Below are 26,868 nucleotides of genomic sequence, written 5' to 3' on the forward strand. Positions count from 1 at the left end.
TCCCTGTGAATAACAATATTTCACCATTTCTAATTGCTATGTAGTATTCCATTGTGTATAGGTACCATATTTTTTGGATCCATTCGTCTGTGGAGGGGCATCTGGGTTGTTTCCATATTTTGGCTATTGTGAATTGTGCCGTGATAAACATGGAAGTACAAATGTCTTTTTGATATCTTGGGGTTTGCTGTTTAGGATAGATGCCTAGGAGTGGTATGGCTGGGTCATAGGGTAGGTGTATATTGAGCTTTTTGAGAAATCTCCATACTGTTCTCCAAAGTGGTTGTACTAATTTGCACTCCCACCAACAATGGAGAAGGGTTCCTCTTTCCCCACACCCCCCCAGCATTTGTTGTTGCCTGAGTTCAGAGTATAGGCCATTCTAAGTGGGGTGAGGTGGTATCTCAGGGTTGTATTTATTTGCATTTCCTTTACTACCAGGGATGTTGAACATTTCCTCATATGTTTCTTTGCCATTTTTATTTCTTCTCTTGTGAAGTCTCTCTTTAGCTCCTTTGCCCATTTCCTAATTGGTTTATTGGGCTTGGAGGGGCTTAGTTTTTTGAGTTCTCTGTAGATGACCGATATTAGGCCTTTGTTGCTATGCTGATAAATATCCTTTCCCATATCGTTGGCTGTCTTTCTGTTTTGGTGGCTATGTCCTTAGCTGTGCAGAAACTTTTTAATTTGTAGTAGTCCCATTTGTCAAGTCTTTCCAGCCTCCTGAGTAGCTAGGATTATAGGCATGATTCATCAGTTCCAGACCTTTAAAAATACTTAAATTTTTCTGGAGATGTATCTCATTGCCTAACATACATGCACAAGGTCCAAAAGTCAACTCTCAGCACTTCAAATTATTAAGAGGTGTTTGTCTTTGCCTTTGAAATACCAGAACCTGGTTCTCACAATTTCACTGTTGCAACATATTTTTAAATTTTGTCTATTTTAATAGAGAACATGTTCTTGCAGAATGTTAACTATTAATATAATCAAGGTTAACCACTGTTTTATATATATATGTAATATATATATATAATCTGTTTAAATGTAACTGCTTTTAAAGAGAGCAAGGAAAGTGGAGAGAAGACAGAAAAAAGGGAAGATAAGATAGATGAAGGGAAGAGAAATGAAGTGGAGGAGAGAGGAGGAGAGAAAAAGGAAAAGAGCCGAGAATGAGAGAAGTAGCCGGCCTCTGAGTGGTGCCGCCACCTCTCTGCAATCCGCCTCACTCTCAAGGCCTGTCCGCCTACCCTCCTGCCTGCCCGCCGCCTGGAGCATCCTCCAACATGGCCACCTCGGCAAGTTCCCATTTGAACAAAGGCATCAAGCAGACTTACATGGCCCTGCTTCAGGGCAAAAAAGTCTAAGCCATGTGTATCTGGATTGGTGGTACTGGAGAAGGGCTGTGAACCCTGGACTGTGAGCCCAAGTGTGTAGAAGAGTTACCTGAATGGAACTTTGATGGTTCTAGTACTAACCAGTCTGAAGGCTCCAACAGTGACATGTATCTTCTCCCTACTGCCATGTTTCGGGACCCCTTTCGCAAGGACCCTAACAAGCTGGTGTTGTGTGAAGTATTCAAGTATAATTGGAAGCCTGCAGAGATCAACTTGAGACACACCTGTAAACAGATAATGGACATAGTGGGCAACCAGCACCCCTGGTTCGGGATGGAGCAGGAATACACTCTCATGGGCACGGATGGACAACCCTTTGGTTGGCCTTCCAATATCTTCCCTGGGCCCCAAGGTCCTTATTACTGTGGTATGGGAGCAGACAAAGCCTGTGGCAGGGATATTGTGAAGGCACATTACTGGGCCTGCTTGTATGCTGGAATCAAGATTACGGGGGCAAATGCAGAGGTCATGCCTGCCCAGTGGGAATTCCAGATTGGTCCCTGTGAGGGAATCCACATGGGAGATCATCTCTGGGTGGCCCGTTTCATCTTGCATCTTGTATGTGAAGACTTTGGTGTGATAGCAACCTTTGACCCGAAGCCCATTCCTGGGAACTGGAATGGTGCAGGCTGCTATACCAACTTTAGCACCAAGGCCATGCGGGAGGAGAATGGTTTGAGGTTCATTGAGGAAGCCATTGACAGACTGAGCAAGCAACACCAGTACCATATTCGCGCCTATGATCCCAAGGGTTGGGGGGGCTGTACAAAGCCCATCGTCTAACTGGCTTCCATGAAACCTCCAATATGAACGATTTTTCTGCTGGTGTAGCGAACTGCAGGGCCAGCATCCGCATTCCCTGGACTGGAGAAGAAGGGTTACTTTGAAGATCGTCGCCCTCCTGCCAATTGTGATCCTTACAGTGACAGAAGCCATCGTCCATACATGTCCTCTCAACGAAACTGGCAATGAGCCCTTCCAGTACAAAAACTAAAAGGACCTACCTAGACTTGCAGCCATCTAGCCCCTCCCAGCCCTTCATCCTCCTCCAATGCTCCTCCTCTTAGTTTCCTAATCATCCCCCCTGTAACTCAAGGGTGGAAGATCTAGGTCTTTTTGTTCCTCATGCTCAATTAATATTGCTTTCTTTGGTCAAGGTAGAGGGGTCACGTTCTTAATCTCTTTATACCCATCCCCCCTCCCATTTTTTCCTGTCACTGGAAATTTCTAATGTGGTAGTGGGGGAAGGGGGAGGGGGTAGCCACTGCTCCCAGCTCATCAGGTATGCTTGTCTAGTAGGCATAGGGAATGTATTAGGAGGGCAGACAGGGGAGGACTTTCTTCAGGGTAGAAGACAGGAGAGACCTAACTGGTCAGGTTAGGATTTCCCCTTCTTGGTAGAAAACTATTTCTCAAGATATAACCAACTTTGTATCACAAAGGGGAGCTAGGCAAGGAGGGGGGCTGGGAAGGAGGGGCAATGCCTTCTGTTGCTGTGGTAAGTCCCCTGCCACAGGGCCCCATGCCCTCCCATGAACACAACACTCAAGACTAGAAACTGGAGGACATCTCTACCTTGAAGGATGTCCTCAATTGCATGGCCCTCCATTTATAACACAAAGCAGAGTAGTATTTTTATATTTAAATGTAAAAACAAAAAAATGTTATATATGGGTGGGTGGACCTGTGTGGTTTTTGTTTTTTTCTGAAGGAGAAAAATCATCCTGGTTACCGGGCGCCAAATTGGAGACAAATAGTTGGGTTTTCAAGTGATGATCTCCTTTGCAGTAGGGCTAACGGATGCCGATCTGGAGGAGCTTCTTTTGTGGGGCTCTCAGTCCTCCATTAGCACCAACAGTTTCCTGTCTTCCCTTCTGCAGAAGGTGATAAATACATGCACATTATTCACCATCAGAGTCCAGTGGCAGGGTTTAAATGGCATACATGGACTTGTCCACACGTGGGTTTAGAAGTATGAGTGGCTGGTCAACTTGAACACTGACAAGGGGTGGGGGCTGCGGGTTATTTTCTGGTAGGACTAGCATGTCACTAAAGCAGGCCTTTTGGTATATTAAAAGATTTTCTAAAGCAAAACAAGTAGATTTTAATCACATTTGTAGGCTTTCTAAGTCTAATTTTTTTTTATTGAGCACAAATTTTTTGACAAGGTGTTGTGCAAAAAGGGTACAGTTACATAGTAGGGCAGTGTGTACATTTCTTGTGATATCTTACGTCTAAGTCTAATTTTTGAGAACTGCCTCCTTCCTCTCTGCTCTTCCCAGGACTCAGGGACAGGACCGGAGTGAAAACACTTGTAATTTTTTTGTATCCTGGTGTCTTTTCTCCCAGTGCAAAATATTCCTTTAAGATTCTTTTTTTTTTTTTTTTTTGGCCAGTCCTGGGCCTTGGATTCAGGGCCTGAGCACTGTCCCTGGCTTCTTTTTGCTCAAGGCTACCACTCTACCACCTGAGCCACAGGTCCCCTTCTGGCCATTTTCCATATATGTGGTGTTGGGGAATTGAACCTAGGACCTAATGTATAGGAGGCGAGCACCCTTGCCACTAGGCCATATCCCCAGCCCATTCCTTTAAGATTCTTAAGGTTTGTTTTTTCTTTTACAATAAACACACTCGATTTCCATCTCTACCAAAAAAAAAAAAGAAAAAAAGAAACAAAAAGAAAAGAAGGATCTAGGTGTGGTGACACCAACTTAGCACCAAGTTGTTTTAGGCAGAAGGACTGACAAGTTCAAGTCCAGTAGAGGCCAGTCCATGCTTTGTTCCAGACCATCCTGTCTAAATAGCAAGAACTTGCCTCATGAAGAGAGATGGTGAAGGGGGGGGGTGTTCTGGTATGGAGCTGTAGCTCAGTGGTAGAATGTTTGCCTAGCATGTGAGACCCTGAGTTAATGACTGGCATACAACCTAAAAGTCACTGTTCTGTAGTAGATCATGAGGATCTACTTTGTTTCCTGTCCTGGGGCTTGAACTCAGGGCCTGGGCTTTGTACCTGAGCCTCTTTGTGCTCAAGGCTAGCACTCTACCACTTGAGCCCCAGCTCCACTTCTGGTTTTTTATTGGAGATAAGAGTCTCATGGACTTTTCCTCCCTTGTGGCTTGTCACAACCCACCATATTACCCAGCCATTACCTGGAGCAAGGCAATAATGAAGACTGGACTGTGGAATTGAGGTTTAGGGTACCAGGGGACCTGTAGCCTTGTGCCAGCTTCAGATCCCAAGGTTCCATTTACCAAGGTTTTATTGGCTTTGTACAGGGTAATATGTGCAGAAAGCAAGGTATAAAATCATGATGTGACAATATTTTGTGTGCAAATGGTAAATGACTTATCTTGGGAACTGTAAGGTTCTTCAGAAAGGAAACCTCCACAAGGTTCTGGCATGGTGGGGAGAGCAAACTTCCAGCCTGCACAAGATAGAGCTACATGAAGAGGGAAAGGAAGGAAAGGAAAAGGAGAAAAAGAAGAGAGAACAGGTGTTGGGCCAGATTATATAGGGCAAGGCAGGAGGCGGGACCACAGCAGATGGGGAAGTGACCTCAGAGCTTGGGGAACCACTCCCTGTCTGAGGGAGGTGTGACCAGGGCAGTTCAGGAAATGATCTCAGCAGATGAGGAAGTGGCCTCAGAGTCCAGGGTCCTTTGCTACTCACAGTCAGGTGATTACTGGTTTCGGGCAGGTGTAGAGGATGGGAGCGGAGCTGTTCTCACGAACAGTCCTACCCTATGGGAACTATATCTAAATAGTAAACAGCTTACAATTTTCATAAACGTTAGTTTACCCCCAGGCTCCCAAGCAGTTTCAGGTCGAATTCGCCCATACCTAGGATAGAAAACTGAATTCCTGTTAGGCCAGGACAGATTGACCTTTCCAAGGAAACTCTGTGTTCTGAGACTATATTGGGAGAAAGCCTTCCAGAAACTCCCAAACCTTTTGGGTCTCACAGCTCAGCTTTTCAGGCACTCCACACAGATTGGCTTCAGGCCACAATCCTCACATCTTAGCCTCCTGAATAGCCAGGATTACAGGTGTGAGCCACTGGCACCTGAGTAGGATTTAGTTTATTAATATTTCATTCCACCTATTTGTTTTGTTTGCCAATCCTGGGGCTTGAACTCAGGGCCTGAGCACTGTCCCTGTCTTCTTTTTGCTCTAGGCTAGCACTCTACCACTTGAGCCACAGCACCACTTGTGGCCTTTTCTATATATGTGGTGCTAAGGAATCGAACCCAGGGCTTCATACAAGGCAAGCACTCTACCACTAGGCCATATTCCCAGCCCCCTCATTCCACCTATTCCTTGAAGGTTGGCATCAATAGGCATCATTTAAGTATTATTGTATACAACTAGTGTTTTGTTTTGTTTTTTTGTCAATGCTGGGGTTTAAAGTCAGCACTTTGAGCACTCTTCTCTGAGCTACATCCCCATCCCCGTTCTAATTGTTTATTAGAATTAGAATTATTGTGTGTTATTCATCTGTGGAGCCACAGTGCTATTTCCATCTTTTTCTGTTAAGGTGGTACTGAGGAATTGAACCCAGGGCTTCATGCATGCTAGGCAAGCACTCTACCACTATGCCACATTCCTAGCTTACATTTTTAGTTACATTCCCTAGGTAGAGAACAAGAAAGTGCACAAAGTAGGCACTCAATAAACACTTGTCGGGCTGGGGATATAGCCTAGTGGCAAGCGTGCCTGCCTCGGATACACGAGGCCCTAGGTTCGATTCCCCAGCACCACATATACAGAAAACGGCCAGAAGCGGCGCTGTGGCTCAAGTGGCAGAGTGCTAGCCTTGAGCGGGAAGAAGCCAGGGACAGTGCTCAGGCCCTGAGTCCAAGCCCCAGGACTGGCCAAAAATAAATAAATAAATAAATAAATAAACACTTGTCAAACACAAGAAGAAATGACTGTGGAAAAAGTGAACTGGCCTTCTGCCTATGTTCTAGAAGAACTACATTTCCCAGAATGCTTGTCGCATTTCATTTACGCAATTTTAATGCGCGATCAAAGTTTCCCACGGCCCCGCGTACGCCTGCTCCTGAGAATGCTACAATTCTTTATGGGAAGTGTAGTTCTTGTCATCGGCTGGCCCCTAGCGAAATGAGCTCAAACTACATTTCCCAGCAAGAAGCGCGCCAGCCTGGGAACCAGCGCAAGATGGCGGACCCTGAGGAGGCTGTCTTGCGGCCCTCTGGAATTTCAACTGCTACAGTTTCATTTGGTTTCACTCGTACATCTTCGCGGAGACAGTTCGCGGACTATGGAGCGAGTGCGGAGACCGACCCAGAGGAGAAGGAGTTCCTGAACACAGTACAAGGGAGAGAGTTTAAGAGGTGAAGCACCGGGTCTTTCACCCCTTGGAAATAGGGACGGTGAGCGCTAGTGGGAAGGCAGAATCTGTGTAATTTTTGTCCTGGTGACAGTGACGTGAAAAGCCTGAAACACAGCACGAGGAAATTTATGGAGGCGATAAGGAGGGAGTTTGTATAAGAGGTGGCAAAATTGGGTCTGGTGGCTTAAGAAGAGAGGATATGATACCTTCCTGAGGGGGAGAGTCTTTAGAATTCAGGAACGCTGAGACTATGTGTATTTTGAGGAGGAACGTGGAGAGGATGACAGGATTCCTGCTGTCACAACTGAAATGGCAGGTCTTTGATGAGAACAGGAAGGATGGAGAGGGAAATTCGGGATGAAGGGGGCTGTTGTCAGTTTAATTAGGGAAGGAGAATCCAGTGAGCCCTCTGGAGCTCCTTCCAGAAGAGAATCATCCATCTAGCAGGTTGAGCCTGGAGCTGGAGAGAGTTTGGGCTGATGATGGTGATCGGTGGATTATTGTGGATGAGGGCCTACGAATGATTCCTGGAAGATACTGACATTTAAGAGTTGGGGCAGCAGGGAATGGCTGCCTCACACCTGTAATCCTAGATATTCAGAAGGCTGAGATGTAAGATTTCAGTTCGAAGCTAACCCAGTCAGGAATGTCCTGGGCACTCTCATCTCAAGTTAACCACCAAAAAAGCTGGCAATGGAGCTGTGGCTCCACACAGTGCCCAGGCCCTGAGTTGAAGCCCCAGGACTGGCAAAAAAAAATGGGCAGACCATCCAGACCCATGGCTGGCTCAAGTGATAGAACACTCTCTGGAAAGCCTGAGATACTAAGTTCTGTCATTTGTATTGAAGGGGAGGAGGGGTGCAGAAAGAGAAAGAAAAAATTAGGAAGGAAGTGGGAAATAGTCGAAGGAATGAATCCTCAGACATATTAACAGGAGAGCCAGACAGCAGAAAGTAGGATGTAGTGGATGGGGCTGTTCCTTTCTGTTAGCTCTTCTGTTTTCTGTGAGTGAAGGAGTACAACTCCAACCCACTGACTCATTTACTCTCCCAATCTTACTCCTCTGTGCCCATATCAGTATGAAGCCTCCAGAAACCCCCCAAAAATTAGTCATTCCAGTGATCCAGAATGTCTTGCGAAGACAACCACTGTCCCAAACCCCTCCACTGCCCACTGATTCTAAGGCCTTGATGGATAGTGAGCTGTCCCAGGCTGTGAAGGAGCTGATTGAGGGTGAGTGGCTACTCCCTTGACCCTGCCCCAGTAAAGAAAGAAAGGGAGGAAAGTGGAAGAATAGACTATCACCTCATTACATCTTCTTTTTCTTCCTAAGAATCCAAGAAGTCTCTGGAGGAGAGAGAGAATGCAGGTGTTGATCCCACACTTGCCATCCCTATGATCCAGAAAGGATGTGTCCCCAGTGGGGAAGAGACAGACAACGACGAACCCCAAGCTAAGACAGTGAGCTCTTACTCTTCTCCTGCCTCAGCCTTTCTATCCTGTCTTCCCACTTTTCTCCTTTCACATAGTAGGGAAATTATCTTTTTGTAACCCAGAGGCCTGCTGCCTATTTTTTCCTCCTATCCTTTTCCAGAAGCATATCAGTATGTGAAAATGGTACGTGAATTCTGGATAAGATGGAGAGTAAAGGGAAAGAGAAATGTACAGGCCATAAGGAAACACGTTCCCTGGAGTGGCTTTTGAGAACCAAAGGCACCACTGTGGCTACAATGGAATGAGTGAGGGGGCTGCACCAAGCAGGACCTTGTAGACCACATGGAGGGCTTTGGCTTTTATTGTGCATGAAATGGGAGCCATGGGCAGGGCCTGAGCAGAGAAGGATTGTAATTTCTGATTTGACACAGGATTCCTCTGGCTGATGGGAGCCAACAGACTAAGTGGAGGGGACCGGTAGTCCAGGCTACAGATAAAGATCAAAGTGATAGGATTAAGACCTAGAAGGAAAGGTTGGGTTTGGGGGGCGGGCAGAGTTAAGTACTCCTAATGGTAGCAAGAGCCCAAGCATTCACACTGGTAGGAAATCAGCATTGTAGCATTGTCCCTGTGAGACAACTTGTGTTATATCTGGCACAACTGTAAAGGATTGACAAAATGATTGTAGAAGGTAACCACACATTTCCATGTGTCCATGGAAATGACCATTATCTACCTTTTAAAAGGCATGGAACCAACTTCTCACCTCTTCATTAATTTGGTGCAATATACTTCTTCAGATCCTAGTCATCCTATAAGCCTTAGACCATTCTTTCTTTCTACTAAACTATCATTAACCTTCAGATATGCTCTGGTTTCTTCCTTCTTCCCCACCCCAGCTTTTTGTGCCATTCCGGGGACTTGAACTCAAGGCCTAGGTGCTGTCCTTGAGCTTCTTTTGCTCAAGGCTAGCACTCTACCACTTGAGCACAGCTCCACTTGTGGTTTTTGGTAGTTTATTGGAAATAAGAATTTTACAGACTTTCTTGCCTAGATTGGCTTCAAACTGTGATCCTTAGATCTCAGCTTCTTGAGTAGCTAGGATTACCAGCGTGAGCCACCCACCAGTGCCTGGCATTGCCTTTTCATTTTTAGTATCAGGGATAGAACCCAGAGCTTCCCATAAGCTAGGCAAGCCCTCCCTCTTTATCCAGTTCCAGATTTGGCTTCATTTCTCTAATTTTCTCTTCTACAAGCCCCCTCCCACAACCTTTCTTGTCTCAGTGAATGGATACAGGTGTATCCATCTTTCCTCTCAGCTTTAAAGACTTATTGCCATGTGGAAATAACCAAGAAGTCCATGAAGGCATGGTCTAAGGTGACAAAGGAGTCTTTATTAGCCAGCTGGTGACTGCCTTATCCTGGGCTACAGCGTCTCAGAACTAAGAGCAGCTGTGACCTCCAATGGGGCAGGGTTTATAAAGGCAAAAACCACACACAGAGGGCTGGGAATGTGGCCTAGTGGAAAGAGTGCTTGCCTCCTATACATGAAGCCCTGGGTTTGAGTCCTCAGCACCACATATATACAAAATGGACAGAAGTGGCGCTGTGGCTCAAGTGGCAGAGTGGTAGCCTTGAGCAAAAAAGAAGCCAGAGACAGTGCTCAGGCCCTGAGTGCAAGTCCCAGGACTGGCAAAAAAAAAAAAAAAAAAAAAAACCACACACGGCAGTTTCACAAACAGGCTGATTTACAGAAGCTACATCAAAGATCATTAGGGGGCAATGGGTACTCGCTGGTGGACATTAAAATCATTAGGGTCCTGGGTAAGTCAACAGTTGTGATCAGGAACACATGGACACCATTCTATCGTTGCAGCTGGAGGCTAGAGATAGGTACAGTTTTGGGACTGGGGGTGGGGGTTAACATGAGATGGAAAACTGGGTTCTCACACGTGCTTGACTCTCTTCTTTTTTTTTTTTTTTTTTGGCCAGTCCTGGGGCTTGGACTCAGGGCCTGAGCACTGTCCCTGGCTTCTTTTTGCTCAAGGCTAGCACTCTGCCACTTGAGCCACAGCGCCACTTCTGGCCATTTTCTGTATATGTGGTGCTGGGGAATTGAACCCAGGGCCTCATGTATACGAGGCAAGCACTCTTGCCACTAGGCCATATCCCCAGCCCTTGACTCTCTTCTTTTTTTTTTTTGTAAGTGACATTGTTATTATTATTATCATCATCATTATTAACTGGGTTGGGACAAATGTGAGGGCTTCTCTTTCTCTTCCTCTCCCTCCCTCTTCCTCTTTCTCTGTCTCTTTCTAAGGCTGGTACTCATTCTTGACACACAGGGCTTCGATTGAGTGTTGGGGTTTTCTTGCTCATGGCTAGGAGTCTACCACTGAGCCACATCTCCAGTCCAGCATTTTGCTAATTGGGTGGAGCTTTGACTCTCTTCTTTATCTCATACCCCATATACAATCTGTCAGTTCAATCCTATTCTCCCTTTTTTTTTTTGCCAATCCTGGGGCTTGAACCCAGGGGCTGGGCACTGTCCCTGGCTTCCTTTTGCTCAAGGCTAGCACTCTACCACTTGAACCACAGCACTGCTTCCAGCTTTTTCTGTTTATGTGGTGCTGAGGAATCGAACCCAGGGCTTCATGCATGCTAGGCAAGCATTCTACTGCTAAGCCACATTCCTAGACCCCAGCCATCTTTATTTTTTCCTCATGTAGCAATCACTTCCTGGTGTATCATGTTTTCTTAATTTGTTTTTCAATACCTTGATAACTAGAAAGCAGAAGTTATATTGTTCACTACTTTATTCTCAGCATCTATAACAATGCTTCCCACTGCATAGATGCTTTGTAAATATTTATTAAAAAACTAAATATGTAGGAGCAAAGTGAGGGATTTTAAGAACTTGTCTATGAGCTGATTGGCCAAAGACCAGAAGCATAGACTGTGGGTAACAACAACAAGTGCCCTGCAAACACAGAGCCCAACCTAAGCAACTGACCTCCTTCTCCTGCTTAAACCCATAGGTGCCAAAGGAGGCTGACTACGAGGCAGTCCCTGTGGAGGCCTATGGGCTGGCCATGCTGCGAGGCATGGGCTGGAAACCTGGCAAGGGCATTGGCTGCAAGTTTAATCTGTGAGTTCTGGGACAGGGTGAGATGATGGATACATGGACAGGGACAAGATCCCCATGCTTCCTGCCAACCCATAAGCCATTTGGGTGGCCAAATATAACCTTAGTGTTGAGTATTCGACAGTCTGTTTCTCCTACTTGGCATGACTTTTCATGTGATTTTCTCTGCAAAAAAATAGTATATGTGGTTATAAGAGCTTAACTTAAGACCCTACTATAGATGCTGTGTAATAGACAGCATGTTAACTAGGTTGAATCAAATGAAATTGTTATCTTGGGAGTTGGGGATATTGCTTAGGAGAAGAGAATATGCTTAACATGTGATCTCTAGCACCCTGAAAAGAACAAAAAGGAAGTGTCAATTTTATGGATAAAAACCTTTCTAATAAGAGACTGGGAAGAGCTAGGCACTGGTGGTTTACACCTATAATCCTAGCTAATCCAGAGGCTGAGATCTGAGGATTATCGTTTGAAGCCTACCCAGGCAGGAAAGTCCATGAGACCCTTATCTCCAGTTAAGCACCAAAAAAGTCAGAAGTGGTGTTATGCCAAGTCACGAAACGACCACCAAGAAGACCACCGAGACTCAGACATTCCGAAATGCAAAAGCAAGGCTTTATTCAGGCGGGCTGCAACTCGGGCCTCGTCCTACCCACCGACACAGCGGAGGTTAGGAGGAAGCCTCGAGCTGCGATTACACAGAGCTTATAAAGGCAAAAGACAAAGTTAAAGCAATCAGGTGTTCAAGCAAGCAAGATTACGGGTACAAATCTTATTGGCTCAGGGCTCGAGGCATTCTAGGGGTGGTTAGAGTTAAGCATTCCCAGGCAGTTAGAGTTCTTGACTGGCTGGGCCCTAATAAGCTTGCCTGGGTTTGCTCATAACGGGGGCTGCCTGAAAATGGGGTACTTTAACTCTTCATTTCCCCCTTCAGTGGAGCTGCAGCTCAACTGGTAGAGCACTAGTCTTGAGCAAGATAGCTCCAGGACAGTGTTCAGGCCCTGTGTTCAAGCCCCAGGAATGGCAAAAAAGAGAAAATGTAAATGGGGTACATTTGCCTGGATTGGGGGAGCCTCAGTGCCAGGGTACTGAAGGCTTACATCCTCCACATGTCTGTGTTCCTCTCTACAGAGTCGTGAAACCCAAGATCAACTCAGTGAGGCCCAAGGGGTTAGGGCTAGGCGCCAACCTCACTGAGGCCCAGTGCCTGGCCTCCATTGGCTCCCATAATTCATCAAGGCCAGGTGGGGATCAGCAGAAGGATAAGGACAGTGAGCCTCAAGGACTGGTGATTGGGGGAGCTGTACTGGTCTTGTCTGGCCCTCATCGTGGCTTCTATGGGAAGGTAAGAAACCAAAATATCCTTGGAGCCCTAGACAGGTGGCAGGAAAGATTGATTTGAGGGTCAAAAGTGGGGCGAATTGTGTTTTGGGTAGAAAGGCTATAAGTCAAGCCAAGAGTGCTAACACACTTCTAATCTCATACAAAGGACAGAGAGGCAAGGAGGATCACAAGGTTAAGGCTAACCAGGGCTACATAATGACATAGTATCTAAAGACTCAAAGTGTCAGGTGTGGAGGCTGGAAAATTGGCTTAGTGGCAGAGCACTTGCCTAGCATACATGAGGCCCTGGGTTTGATTCTTCAGTACTATACAAACAAAACAATAATAATAAAATTATATTTAAAAAAATGCAAGGCCCATGGCTTCACTGAGGAGAAGCCTGCAGAATCTGAAGTGCAGAAATTCAATTAAGATGGCAGCTTTTACTCTTGAGGAAAGGGAAGCGGCATTTTTTGGTCATTTTTGCTTTTATTGGCTTATGTCAATTATACAGGGGAGATTTTTGTTGTTGTTTTTGTTGTTGTTGGTTCTGGGGCTTGAACTCAGGGCCTGGGTGCTGTCCCTGAGCTCTTCAGCTCAGGGCTAGTGCTCCGCCACTTGAGCCACAGCGCCACTTCTGGTTTTCTGGTGGTTAATTGGAGATAAGAATCTTATGGACTTTTCCTGCCTAGGCTGACTTTGAATAGCAGTCCTCAGATCTCAGCCTCCTGAGTAGCAAGGATTATAGGCGTGAGCCACTGAAAGCTGGGAGGAGACTTTTTTATTGTTAAATCTCCAGATGTTTGCACTGCACACCAATCAATTTCTCCCCCCCCCTCCTTTTTTTGCCAGTCCTGGGGCTTGAACTCAGGCTCTGAGCACTGTCCCTGGCTTCTTTTTGCTCAAGGATAGCACTCTACCACTTGAACCACAGCACCACTTCTGGCCTTTTCTGTTTATGTGGTACTTTGGAATCAAACCCAGGCTTCGTGCATACAAGGTAACTCTACCGCTAAGCCATCCCAGCAAATTTCTCCCCTTTTTATCATACTACCTGTATCCTTACCTTTAAAAACATCCTCACCAGGCACCAGTGGTTCACGCCTGTAATCCCAGCTATTCAAGGAGGCTGAGATCTGAGGGTTGTGGTTCAAAATCAGCCCAGCAAGAAAGTCCCTGAGACTATTTATCTCCAATTAACCACCAGAAAACCAGAAGTGGCGCTGTGGCTCAACTGGCAGAGCACTAGCCTTGAGCTGAAGAGCCCAGGAAGGAACAGCACCTAGGCCCAGAGTTCAAGTCCCATGACCAACAAAAAAATAATTTAAAAAATTTTAATAACATAAATAGAATTATTTTCCTATTTTCAAAGTGAAAGCAGCATTTCTAAACTGTGATAGCCTTTATCTGATATTCCATTAAAGAAGTTAATTTTGGCCTGGTGCCAGCGCCTAATGCCTTTCATCCTAACTACTCAAGAAGCAGAAATCAAGGACTGCAGTTGGAATCCCTAGCAGGAAAGACCATGAGACTTATTTTTAATCAACTCCCAAAAAATAAAAAAAGGTAGGGCAGGGGCTGGGAATATGGCCTAGTGATAAAGTGCTCACCTCATATACATGAAGCCCTGGGTTCGATTCCTCAGCACCACATATAGAGAAAAAGCTGAAGTGGCGCCATGGCTCAAGTGGTAGAGTGCTAGCCTTGAGCAAAAAGAAAAGCCAGGGACAGTGCTGAGGCCCTGAGTTCAAGCCCCAGGACTGGCAAAAAAACAAAACCAAAACCAAAGAAAGGGAGGGGAGGGGGGAAGTGCAGGATAGAGTAACATTGTCCAAAAAATGAAATGAAGCCAAGCGCTGGTGGCTCATGCCTGTAATCCTAGCAACTCAGGAGGCTGAGATCTGGGAGTTGAGGTTCGAAGCCCAGGCAGGATAGTCCCTGAGATTCTTATCTCCAAGTAACCACCAGAAAACCAGAGTGGCTCAAAGTGGTAGAGCACTAGCCCTCGACTAAAAATCCCAAACTCTGAGTTCAAGGCCCAGAACCAGCAATAAATAAATGAATGAATAAATAAATAAATAAGCATACTTGTCAAAGTAGTGAAAATAGGAAGATCAGATCTAGGTCCTGAATTCAAACCAACACACACACACACACACACACGCACGCACTGTGTGAAAATTATTAACATTTCATAAGCTCAACAAAATCTGTGAGTTATAGACTTTCAGGCATGCTCAGCCCCCAGCCTCAACCAGGTTGACCTAGTACCAGTTTCTGGCCTTTGTGAGCCTTAGTTCCCAGCCAGGAAGAAGAGAATACCATAGGCTACCAGGTGCATGAAGATTCAATGCCTAAAAGATGTCTAAACCTCATGGCCTGCTTGAGAGAGTTAGGTAGGAATCCCACCTAGTCCCAGACTCACACTTTAATACAGGAGACACAGGAAGCAGGCCTGGACCTAGCCCTTGTAGGGTCACAGCCTAGTAGGAGAGACAGGGTCCAGCTTGTTGGAGGGAAGGGGTGGACAGCTTGGTCTAGCCCTTGCCTGACTCCCACCTCCCACCCTCCGCCACTCTAGGTGGAAGGCATTGATCCTGACAATGTGCGGGCCATGATTCGTCTGGCAGAGAACAGCCACATAGTAACTGTTAGTGAGTACTGCCTGCGGCCTGTCTCCCAGTATGAATTTGACAGCAACACCTTGCACAATGGTGAGTGAGCCCTTACATATGTGGGGACTTGGAGAAACATTGTGGGGAGGGTACTATCTCCTAAGCTGGGTTTTTAACCTGCAACCTGGTGTGTGACTTTCAGTCAGAGGTCAGTAGAGGAGAAGTAATAGGAGCCATTTATTCCTCTTTGTTTGACTGTACTGGGATGGAACACAAAGTCTCATGAATGCTAAGTGGGTGCTGTAGTACTCAGCTGTACTTGAAGCCCAGTTTACTCAGATTTATGGAGGTTTTGTTTGTTTGTTTTTTCTAGGCCTGGCAGTTGAACTCAGGGCCTGAGCACTGTCCCTGGCTTCTTTTTGCTCAAGGCTAGCACTCTACTACTTGAGCCACAGCACCACTTCTGGCTTTTTCTGTTTATGTGGTGCTGAGGAATTGAACCCAGGGTTTCATGCATGCTAGGCAAGCACTCTACCACTAAGCCAAATTTCCAGCCCTGATTTATGTATTTTTTAATCTGGGGTTTAAAGGCACTGTCTCAAGCTTGCCAGGCAGGCTCTCTACCACTTGAGCCATCTTCTCAGCCCCCAGTTTACTCAGTTAGATTGAAAAAATGTTGGATATAGCTGGGTGTAGGTGGCTCATGCCTATAATCAATCGTAACTACTCAGGAGGCTGAGATTTAGGAATGAAGGTTCAGAGTCACCTTGTGTAGACAGTGGAGGTGTGGCTAAAGTGGTAGAGCACCAGCTGTAAGTGAAAAAGCTGAGAGTACAAGGTCCTGAGTTTAAGCCCCAGTGCTGGCACGACAAAAACAAGGTTGATCTAGCATCCTGAGTGTTTGACCTCCCTCTACTATGGAAGAAACACTTCTAGAAACCCCTTCCTGCTTTCATTTCAGGAGGTCCTTGTCTATTTGGGGTGATGGCCTTCTCTTTTGATAAAGAGTGAGCTCCTTCAGGGCTAGGGCATGACAGAGGAAGAGGCAAGCAGAGCACTCTGATGAAGCAAGCAAAGTATGATGGAAGGGGCAGCTTGGCAGATGGTTTCAGATAGCTTTGCTGTCCCAGGCTCTGTTGTGTGGCTGCCTCTGGTGAGTGCTCAATGCTTTCTGGGTGGATGAGAGAAACTTCTTAAAAGAGGCAGAAAGGAAGCCGGGTGTTGGTGGCTCAGACCTGTAATCCTAGCTACTCAGGCAGCTGAGATCTGAGGATCGTGGTTCAAAGCCAGCTCAGGCAGGAAAGTCCATAAACTTCTTTTCTTTTTTGTGGGTCCTGGGCCTTAGACTAGGTGTGGATGCTGTCCCTGAGCTCTTCAGCTCTGGGCCTGGATGCTGTTCCTGAGCTCTTCAGCTCAAGGCTAGTGCTCTACCACTTGAGCCACAGTGCCACTTCCAGTTTTCTGGTTAATTGGAGGGAGATGATAAGAGTCTCATGGACTTTTCTGCCTGGGTGGCTTTGAACCACAATCCTCAGATCTCAGCCTCCTGAGTAGCTAGGATTATAGGCCTGAGCCATGACGCCCACCATGAAACTTATGTCCAATTAACCACCAGAAAACCAGAAGTAGAGCTGTGGCTCAAAGTCTTAGAGTGCTAGCCTTGAGTATAAAAGCTCAGGGACAGGGCGCAGGCCCTGAGTTCAAGCCCTATGACTGACAGAAGGAAAGAAGGAAGGAAGGAAAGAAAGAAAGAAACAAAGAAAGAAAGAAAGAAAAAGAAAGAGAGAGAGAAAGAAAAACAAAGAAGCAGAAATGGTGAAAAGGAAAGAAAGAGGTATTCTTGGCAAGGGCAGCCTGGAGAACAGGGGCACTTTGGCAGGAGGAAGATGGCCCTAGGCTAAGGTATGGCTTTGGGAAAATGGCATTGGAACACTAAGGTGCTTGTCTGACTCTCCTTCCACCCACTTAAACAGGCAAAGGGAGAAAAAATGCGCAGCAGCATAATGAAACCTCATCAGTGAAGGCTGCCCAGAACAAAGACCCCTGGGTCCACCATAAGGATTCAGAGAAGAAGCGGAAAAAACCTGCAGACAGGTGACCTTGAGTTAGAGGAGAAAGATGGTGTGGGGGAAGACTCAAGTAAGGGCAAGGCGGGGGCATAGAAGGAACTGAAAATGGCAACATGGTGAGTTTCACAGCCTAGACAAAGATACGGTGGCTGGAACATGCATGTAGAAAAGAGCTAAACACGCCAGGTTCTGGTGGCTCACACCTGTAATCCTAGCTACTCACAAGGCTAAGATCTGAGGATTGTGGTTTGAAGCCAGCCTGGGCAGGAAAGTCTGTGAGATTCATATCTCCAATAAAAAAATCCTATTCAGAAAAAGCCCGAAGTAGAGCTGTGGATCAAGTGGTAGAGCACTAGCCTTGAGCACAAAGGCTTGGGGACAGTGCCTAGGCCCTGAGTTCAAGCCCTAGGACTACAGGAAAAAAAAGAGCTAAACATAAGGCTGGCCCATCTCCACAGACAGGACGGACCTGCAACCAAGAATGAGAAAATGGCTTCCAGACGTCCCCACTGGTTGCACAGGGATCTGCGGGTGCGGTTTGTGGATAAGCTGTACATGGGTGGCCAGTATTACAATACCAAGGTACACACCCCAGAACCAAGTCCCCCTCCTCACTCAAGAACTGGTCCTCTTAACTCTACCATATCACATCCTCCTTACTTACTGGTCTCCCTAGATGATTATTGAAGATGTCCTAAATCCAGATACCTGTGTGTGTCGGACAGATAACGGTCAAATCCTGGAAGGTGAGTGGGTGCCCTGGCAGCTTAGGGAGTTCCCATTGCGAAGACTGATCAAGAAGGCCAAGAGAGGGCTGGGGATATAGCCTAGTGGCAAGAGTGCCTGCCTCGGATACACGAGGCCCTAGGTTTGATTCCCCAGCACCACATATACAGAAAACGGCCAGAGCGGCGCTGTGGCTCAAGTGGCAGAGTGCTAGCCTTGAGCGGGAAGAAGCCAGGGACAGTGCTCAGGCCCTGAGTCCAAGGCCCAGGACTGGCCAAAAAAAAAAAAAAAAAAAAAGAAGGCCAAGAGCCAGGCCCAGCTAAGAGGTTGGGCAGAGCCACAATCTTTGCAACACCCAGAATCCTCTTGAAGAACATTCAATACTTTCTTGAGAGAGATTACTGAGCCCTGTCTTCCATCCTCTTCTGTGGCATGTAAATAAATAACATTCCCTCGAGACTGATTCCTTTACAAGGCTGTAGTGAGCTCCCAGTGCAGAGCAAGGCCAAGAACATGCCCACAGTAACTGTTGTCTGTCATCACCTCCCTGTGTAAATATTTCCCTCTACTACAGGCATTTGACTTCCCTAGGTTTCCTCAGCTAAGAGATGGCTATAGAGGGATTCCATCTGTCAGCAGAGGGGACAGTGGCTCTAGTGAATATGGCAGAGGCCTTGCTGGCAGGTTCTGGCAGGGCTGTCCCCTGCTACAGGCCTCATCTCCCTTTTTCTCATCTTCAGGCTTGAAGGAAAACATGCTAGAGACCTTGGTGCCCAAGGAAGGAGACCCTGTGATGGTGGTGCTAGGAACACAGGCAGGAAAGGTGAGTTCTAGACCTGGAAAATAGGGACGGGGAGGGCATTTAAGGGATGTCCGTGCTGTGAGATGGTGGGTCACACCTGTAATCCTAGCTACTCAGGAGGCTTGAGATCTGAGGATCATGGCTTAAAGCCAGCACAGGAAGGAAAGTTCCTAAGACTCTTTATCTCCAGTAAAAAGCTAGAAGTAGAACTGTGGCTCTAGTGGTAGAGCACCAGCTTTGAGGGAAAAAAAACTAAAGGACCACACCCAGGCCCTGTATTCAAGCCCCAGTATCAGTGCAAAATAAAAGAGGGAGGGGGAATGTCCCAAGGGCCAGGCTAGCCTTGCTAACTCTACCCCACTCCTCCTCCAGTTAGGACAACTGCTGAGCAGAGACCGAGCACGGAGCCGGGCTTTGGTGCAACTGCCAAGCGAAAATGAGGCAGTGGAGCTTCACTATGATGCCATCTGCCAGTACATGGGCCCCAGTCACTTGGATGAAGACTGATGAATGGGCCAATCCCATGGCCCGGGCTCCTTCCACTGTTGGAACAGTTACCTTTGTGAACCTGGGGAAATAACTGTTCCCTCTTCCCTGCAGTGCAAGGATAGGGATTGGATGGACCAAATGGGACAAACCTAGTGCTTAGCAGAATTAAAGGTATAATAAAAAGTACTTAAAAGACTTAGTAGAAGGTTGGAATCACATGTAGTACACCAAGCTGTAAGTTAAGTGAGAACTAAGCTTATTGGGATGGAAGTATTTCCTTGTCAGCCTCACCTCCCTCCACGTGGAGCAGCCAAGTGAAATGACCCATTCAATCATGAACTCACTCTTGGAACAGAGATGCTGTTAACATCTGTGCCCTGCACAGATATGAGGGATTCTGGAATGACACCTCTGGAACAACTTGGATCTTATCCTTTCTTGAAATCCTACCAACCCAATCTTGGTAACTGTCCCCCTGCCAAGAAAAACTCAAAGCTGCCCAGGGAACAGCAATGGATCTTCCCCTTAGCCTTGTAACACACCATGACCTCATCTAGTCATGCCCTTTATTCCTACACAACGGAACACCAAAATCAGCTTCAGTACCCTCTTCAGATTGGTGCCCATCTGGTGAACATTCTGTGCACCCCCCTCCACCCCAGAGGAGGTCTGATCCCTCGTTTCCAGGATAGGACCTGGCTCATTCCGAGAAGTGTGGGCAATGTAAGGAGATTGCCTAATATGCCCTTTGCTGTGCTTATACAGAGCCATATTTCTTTTTTTTTTCTTTTTTTTTTTGCCAGTCCTGGGGCTTGTACTCAGGACGTGGGCACTGTCCCTGAGCTTCTTTTGCTCGAGGCTAGCACTCTACCACTTGAGCCGTAGCACTTCTTCTGGCTTTTTCTGCTTATGTGGTGCTGAGGAATGGAACCCAGGACTATGTGCATGCTAGGCAACTACTCTACTGCTAAGCCATATTCCCAACCCACAAAGCCATGTTTCTAAAGACCCTCTGATGGCACAGTTTGTTTTTGGTGTGCGGCCAGCTAAGCTGGCCAAGGCCATGGTTGCTTCTGCCACAGTGGTCACATCTGCAAGCCAATGAATTCCCCCAGCGGCCACTCACAAGTTGGAAACTATGACAAGTACAGTCTGTCTGGCTTCTTCCAGTTCATAGCCATGTGTGTAAAAAGCACTCCCTCTTCTGCCGAGTCTCCAGACAAACCTAGAGTGCTGCCTCTGTTGTTTTGTTTTGTTTTTAAACAACTGTCCAGGTGTTGGCAGTCACCAGTGGCTCACACCTCTCTCTAATCCTAGCTACTCAACAGCCTGAGATCTAAGGATCACAGTTCAAAGTCAGCCTGGGGAGGAAAGCCCATGAGCCTCTTATCTCTAACAACTATAAAAGATGGAAGTGGAGCTGTGGCTCAAGTGGTAGAGCACCAGCTTTGAGAACAAAAGCTCAGGGACAGTGCCCAGTCCCTGAGTTCAAGCCCCGAGGAGCAGTGGGCATGCGTGTGCACATACACACTGTCCAGATGTGGTATCTCAAAATTCATCCAACAGTGCAAGATGCTATTGGCTCATGCCTATAATCTACTCAGGAGGCTGACTGAGATCTGAGGGTCAAGGTTTAAAACCATCCCCAGCAAACATCCTCAAGAGTATTATCCTCAAGGACTCGGAAAATGGCTTAGTGGTAGAGTGTTTGCCTAGCATACATGAAGCCCTGGGTTTGATTCCTCAGTACCATATAAACAGAAAAGCCAGAAGTAGCACTGTGGCTCAAGTGTCAGAATTCTAGACTTGGCCAAAAACATTATATTGCCATACCATCCTCCCCTTATTTTCCTGCCACTTTTTCCTCCGTACCCAAGTGATGCCTCTTAGAGACAAGATGACCTAAGGAGGTTTCATTTTCCAACCCTCAATCCCAATGCTTCTTTTAAAAACAAGACATTTTAGCCAGGATACTTGGGGTGTAACTGTAATCGCAGCACTTCAAGAGGCAGAAGCTGGAGGACCACAAATTAGAGGTCCACTAGGGCTTCATACTGATACCTTGTCTCAAAAAAAGAAGAACGGAATGGAGAGAGAGGTGTAGAGGGAAGGGGAGAGGAGAAAAGCAAAGAGGGAAGGAAGGAAGGAAGGAAGGAAGGAAGGAAGGAAAAAAAAGCTGCATGCTGGTGGCTCACACCTGTAATCCTAGCTACTCTGGAGACTGAGGATCGTGGTTTAAACCTAGCCCAGGCAGGAAAGTCTATGAGACTCTTTTTTTTTTTTTTTGGCCAGTCCTGGGCCTTGGACTCAGGGCCTGAGCACTGTCCCTGGCTTCCTTTTGCTCAAGGCTAGCACTCTGCCACTTGAGCCACAGCGCCACTTCTGGCCGTTTTCTGTATATGTGGTGCTGGGGAATCGAACCCAGGGCCTCATGTATATGAGGCAAGCTCTCTTGCCACTAGGCCATATCCCCAGCCCCAGTCTATGAGACTCTTAACTGTCAAAAAGCTGTAAGTGGAGCCTTAAGCACAAAAGCTCCGGGATAGTGCCCATTCTCCGAATTCGAGCCCCAGGACTAACATCAAAAAAGAAAGAAAAAGAGAGGAAAGGAAGGAATGGAGAAACAGGAAGGAAGGAAGGAAGGAAAGAAATAGAAAAAAAGGAAAGTGAACATTTGGGGAGACCTTTTACCATCCAGAAATGACACTCAGGAACATAAGTCATAACTCCTGTTTGGTATGGGGCTATCTCTCCCAGTATCAAGCCCTAGCCCATTCAATGTCAAGCATCATCATCATGGAGACAACCCAAATCTTCCTACCAGAAATCCCTGAACACACCCCCAGGGCACGTAGGAACAGGATCCATCTCTGTGGTTTTTACTTCCTTATCCCCACAACCCAGCACATAATCCAGTACAAGATCTTACATGCATTCAGTAGATAATTGCAGAGTGCACATTATCTTTGGTGTGAATTATTGCCCTCATCAAGAAAGGGGGAAGCCAGTCAGAGTGTTCAGGGGCTATGCCCCTACCACACAGGAATCAGACCCCAGATGCTCATCCCACTATGGGCAAATGAGTGCTTTAGGAATCTCCAGTCCTGAGGGGGATGGCTGAGGACTGAGTGAAGGACCCTCCAGCTTCTCAGCTGTGTGCCCTTTGTGACACTCAGAGGGCCTCAATTCCCTCATCCACAAAGCACAGATAATAATAGTAGTTAAAATTGTTGTGATGCTAAATGAGATCATTCCTGTAGAGTGATTAGGACAGGGTCTGACAAGTTATTAATTACTGTTTTCTCTGAAACAGCTGAGTACTATGGATTAAAAGAACCATTATCCCTTTGGTCCAGCATTCCCACCACTCCCCACTCCATCAATACTTTCAAGTTCCATCAGTCACTTTTTTTTTTCAAATTTTTATTATCAAACTGATGCACAGAGAGGTTACAGTTTCATACGTTAAGCACTGGATACATTTCTTGTACTGTTTGTTACCTTGTCCCTCATACCCCCCTCTCTCCTCCCCCTTTCCCTTCCCCCCCCCCCAGGTGTTCAGTTCACTTACACCAAACAGTTTTGCAAGTATTGCTTTTGTAGTTTTTGTCTTTTTTTACCCTGTGTCTCTCAATTTTGGTATTCCCTTTCAATTTCCTGCATCCAATACCAGTATACACGGTTTCCAATATACTCAGATAAGATTACAGAGATAGTGTAGGTACAACCATAGGAAGGTGATACAATAACATCATCAATAATAGAAGCTACATATACACATGGGACGTTGAAAGTAGTTACAACTGTGATATAACAATTGTTTCCATAACATGGAGTTCATTTCACTTAGCATCATCTTATGTGTTCATAAGGGTATAGCTATTGGGCCTTGTGATGCTCTGCTATGACTTGCCTAAACCTGTACTAATTATTCCCAATAAGGGAGACCATAGAGTCCATGTTTCTTTGGGTCTGGCTCACTTCACTTAGTATAACTTTTTCCAAGTCCTTCCATTTCCTTACAAATGGGACAATGTCATTCTTTCTGATAGAGGCATAAAATTCCATTGTGTATATGTACCACATTTTCCTGATCCATTCGTCTACTGAGGGGCATCTAGGTTGGTTCCAGATTCTCGCTATGACAAATTGTGCTGCGATGAACATTGTTGTGCTGGTGGCATTATTGTGATTTTGTTTGTGGTCTTTTGGATAGATACCCAAAAGTGGGGCTGCTGGGTCATAGGGGAGTTCTATATTTAGCCTTCTGAGGAATCTCCATACTACTTTCCAGAGTGGCTGAACCAGTTTACATTCCCACCAACAATGAAGTAGGGTTCCCTTTTGGCCATATCCCCTCCAACAATTGTTATTGTTAGTTTTCTTGATATATGACATTCTTACTGGGGTGAGATGGAATCTCAATGTTGTTTTGATTTGTATTTCTTTTATGGCCAGTGATGTAGAGCATTTTTTCATATGTCTCTTGGCCATTCTCATTTCCTCATCAGAGAAGTCTTTTAGCCCACTTGATGAGGGGGCTATTGGTTCTTTGTGGTTTTGTTTTAGAAGAAGGTAATTTTTTTAGTTCTGCCTAAATTTTAGATATGAGGCCTTTGTCTGTTGAATGTCCGGTAAAGATCTTCTCCCAGTCTGTGGGCTTTCTGTTTATCTTGCGAGCTATGTCCTTTGCCGTGCAGAAGCTCTGCAGTTTGATCCATCACTCACTTTTCATGTGTCCCAATCTTAGAAGCTGACAGCCCTCAGCATTTGTGCTCACCCAAATGTCAGACCCAAGTGCAGGGTGCTAGCAGTGTCCAAATGTGTGTGTGTATGTGTGTGCTGGGGAGAAGGAGATGGAAAAATAGACAGATAAACAGACAGACAGACAAAAGAACTGGGATGAGGAGGGGAACGGAGAGCCCTGGGGTGAACCACAATGGTCATGAGGAGGGATGCACAGTGGATCTATTGGTCCCGATTGATCCATTAAGGAAGAGTGGCCATCTGGCAACATACTATTCTGTTTGTTGGGGGGCTCTCACACTCAGGTCAGCCCTCCATCCTCTCTCCTCATCACACTAGCTCACCCTGCACCCTCTGTTCCACTGTTTTTTGGTGCTGGTCCTGGAGCTTGAACTCAGGGCCTTGGTGCTGTCCCTGAGCTTTTGTGCTCAAGACTAGCACTCTAGGGGGGAGGGGGGAATGAGGGAGGAGGTAACAAACAGTACAAGAAATGTACCCAAGGCCTAACATATGAAACTGTAATCTCTGTATATCACTTTGACAATAAATAAGAAAAAAATAAAAAAAAATACTAGCAGTCTACCACTTGTACCACAGCTCCATTTGCTGCATTTTCTTATACTTATTAGAGATAAGAGTCTCACAAACTTTCCTACCTGGGCTGGCTTCAAACGGTGATCCTCAGACCACAGCCTTCTGATTTGCTAGGATTGCAGGCATGAGTCACCAACTTCATGCTATTCCTCAATTATGAACCTGCTCTCAAAGCACTGGGCATGCAATTGGTTCAGAAGCTGGTCTTCAAGGGCTCTGATGGGTAGATGGATGAATTCTTGTCTTTGTTATTTTACAAAAGTTGCACAGTCTTCAGAATAATATAGCCTCCTTTCTAGTGTACTGGGATCCCACTGGTCACCATTCCAGGGCAGCAGTGGCAGCAGTGTTTTGCCCCTGCTGTAAGGGACTTTGGGAATTTGGGGTGAAGGGTTCTAATATCACATCAGAGTGTAGTCGGTTCACCAATAACAGATAATGCTTGCTGGCTGGACACTGGTGGCTCATATCTGTAATCCTAGCTACACAGGAGGCTGAGATCTAAGGATATAGGTTTGAAACCAGCCCTGGCAAAAAAGCCCATGAGACTTTTATCTCCAATTAGTCACCAAAAAGCCAGAAGTGGAGCTGTGACCCAAGTGTTAAAAGTGTTAGCACCAAGGTCTTGAGTTCAAGCTCCAACAAGATGGGCATGTGAGCATTCATGCGTGCACGTCACACACACACACACACACACACACACACACACACACACACACACACACACTTATAAAAAGCCAGCACCATGGGCTGAGAATGTGGCTTAGTGATAGAGTGCTTACCTAGCATGCATGAAGCCCTGGGCTCAATTCCTCAGTACCACATACACAGAAAGAGCCAGAAGTGGCGCTGTGGCTCAAGTGTAGAATGCTAGCCTTGAGCACAAATAGGCTCAGGGATGGCTCCCAGGCCTCGAGTTCAAGCCCCACAACTGCCAAAAGAAAAGCCAGCACCTACAGCTCATACCTATACTCCTAGTTACTCAGGAGGCTGAGATCTGAAGATTGCAGTCCAAAGTCAGCCAGGGCACGAAAGCTCCATGAGTTCTTCTCTCCAATTAACCCACAAAAAGCCAGAGGTGGAGCTATAGCGCAACTGGCATAGTGACAGCCTTGGGTGAAAAAGCTAAGGGACACCACTCAGGCCCTGAGTTCAAGCCCCAGGACTGGCAAAAAAAAAAGAAAGAAAATTTGCCTAGGAGCTGGGAATGTGGCTTAGTGGTAGAGTGCTTGCCTAGCATGCATGAAGCTCTGTGTTCAATTCCTCAGAACCACATACACAGAAAAAGCCAGAAGTGGCCCTGTGGCTCAAGTAGTAGAACACTAGCCTTGAGCAAAAGAAGCTCAGGGACAGTGCCCAGGCCCTGAGTTCAAGCCCCAGGACAAATAAATGAACGAGTGAATGAATGAATGAATAAATAAATAAAAGCTCATATGCAGCTGGATGCTGGTGGCTCATGCATGTAACCCTGTCCACTCAGAACTCACTCAGGATCTGAGGATCTCAGTTCAAAGCCAGCCTTGGCATGAAAGTTCATGAGACTCTTGATCTCCAAATAATCACCAAAAAAAGTGGTAGAGCACTAGCTTTGAGCAAAATGAAACTTAGGAACCATGCTTAGGCCCTGAGTTCAAGTTCCAGGACTGGGGTACACACACACACACATACACACACGAAGGGGGAGAGAGAGAGAGAGAGAGAGAGAGAGAGAGAGAGAGAGAGAGAGAGAGAGAGAGAGAGAGAGAGAAACATACACAGGACAGACATTGTAAGCTTGCTTTTACAAGTGAGATAAATAAGCTAGGTGCGTAAAAGGCCTACCCCTGTAATTCTAGAAACTCAAGAGGCTGAGAGCTGAAAATTATGGTTTGAAGCCAGGCAGTCCAGAAAAGTCTGAAAGAGTGCCACTTCCAGCTTTTTCTCTATATGTGGTCCTGAGGAATCAAACCAGGGTGGGACTTCATGCATGTGAGGCAAGAACTCTACCACTAAATCACATTTCCAGCCCCAGGACTGGCCAAAACAAAGTTTAAATTCCAAATGCAACAGTGGTACTCAATAGACACTATGTTGAAAATGAACTATTCAACTTGTGGGTGGGGACGAGAGGGAAAAACTGAGAGTGAGGGAAGGGGTAACAGTGTCCAAAAAGAAATGTAATCCTTATCTGACTTA

General features: G+C 46.2%; 1 protein-coding gene and 1 pseudogene across 3 annotated transcripts; both read left to right on the forward strand.

The window, feature by feature from the left end:
* The first annotated feature begins 1,186 nt into the window (after positions 1-1,186).
* Positions 1,187-3,491, forward strand: LOC125343315 (annotated as a pseudogene).
* A 3,057-nt stretch (positions 3,492-6,548) lies between these two features.
* On the forward strand, positions 6,549-19,552 carry Gpkow (G-patch domain and KOW motifs). Of its 3 annotated transcripts, none has more exons than XM_048335640.1 (11): positions 6,551-6,751; positions 7,829-7,983; positions 8,084-8,211; positions 11,223-11,332; positions 12,461-12,674; positions 15,234-15,366; positions 17,241-17,361; positions 17,795-17,918; positions 18,013-18,082; positions 18,803-18,885; positions 19,237-19,552. In XM_048335640.1, exons 1-11 carry the CDS (start codon positions 6,576-6,578, stop codon positions 19,369-19,371), a joined length of 1,449 nt encoding a protein of 482 aa, XP_048191597.1. In that variant the 5' UTR covers positions 6,551-6,575; the 3' UTR covers positions 19,372-19,552. The 3 variants fall into 3 exon arrangements, with proteins under 3 accessions (XP_048191598.1, XP_048191597.1, XP_048191599.1); XM_048335642.1 differs by having other exon boundaries at positions 6,551-6,648; XM_048335641.1 differs by lacking the exons at positions 18,803-18,885; positions 19,237-19,552 and adding an exon at positions 18,360-18,776 and having other exon boundaries at positions 6,549-6,751; positions 18,013-18,146.
* The last annotated feature ends 7,316 nt before the right edge of the window (positions 19,553-26,868 follow it).

The sequence above is a fragment of the Perognathus longimembris genome, chromosome 28, assembly GCF_023159225.1.
Source record: "Perognathus longimembris pacificus isolate PPM17 chromosome 28, ASM2315922v1, whole genome shotgun sequence".
In the NCBI taxonomy this organism is placed as follows: domain Eukaryota; kingdom Metazoa; phylum Chordata; class Mammalia; order Rodentia; family Heteromyidae; genus Perognathus; species Perognathus longimembris.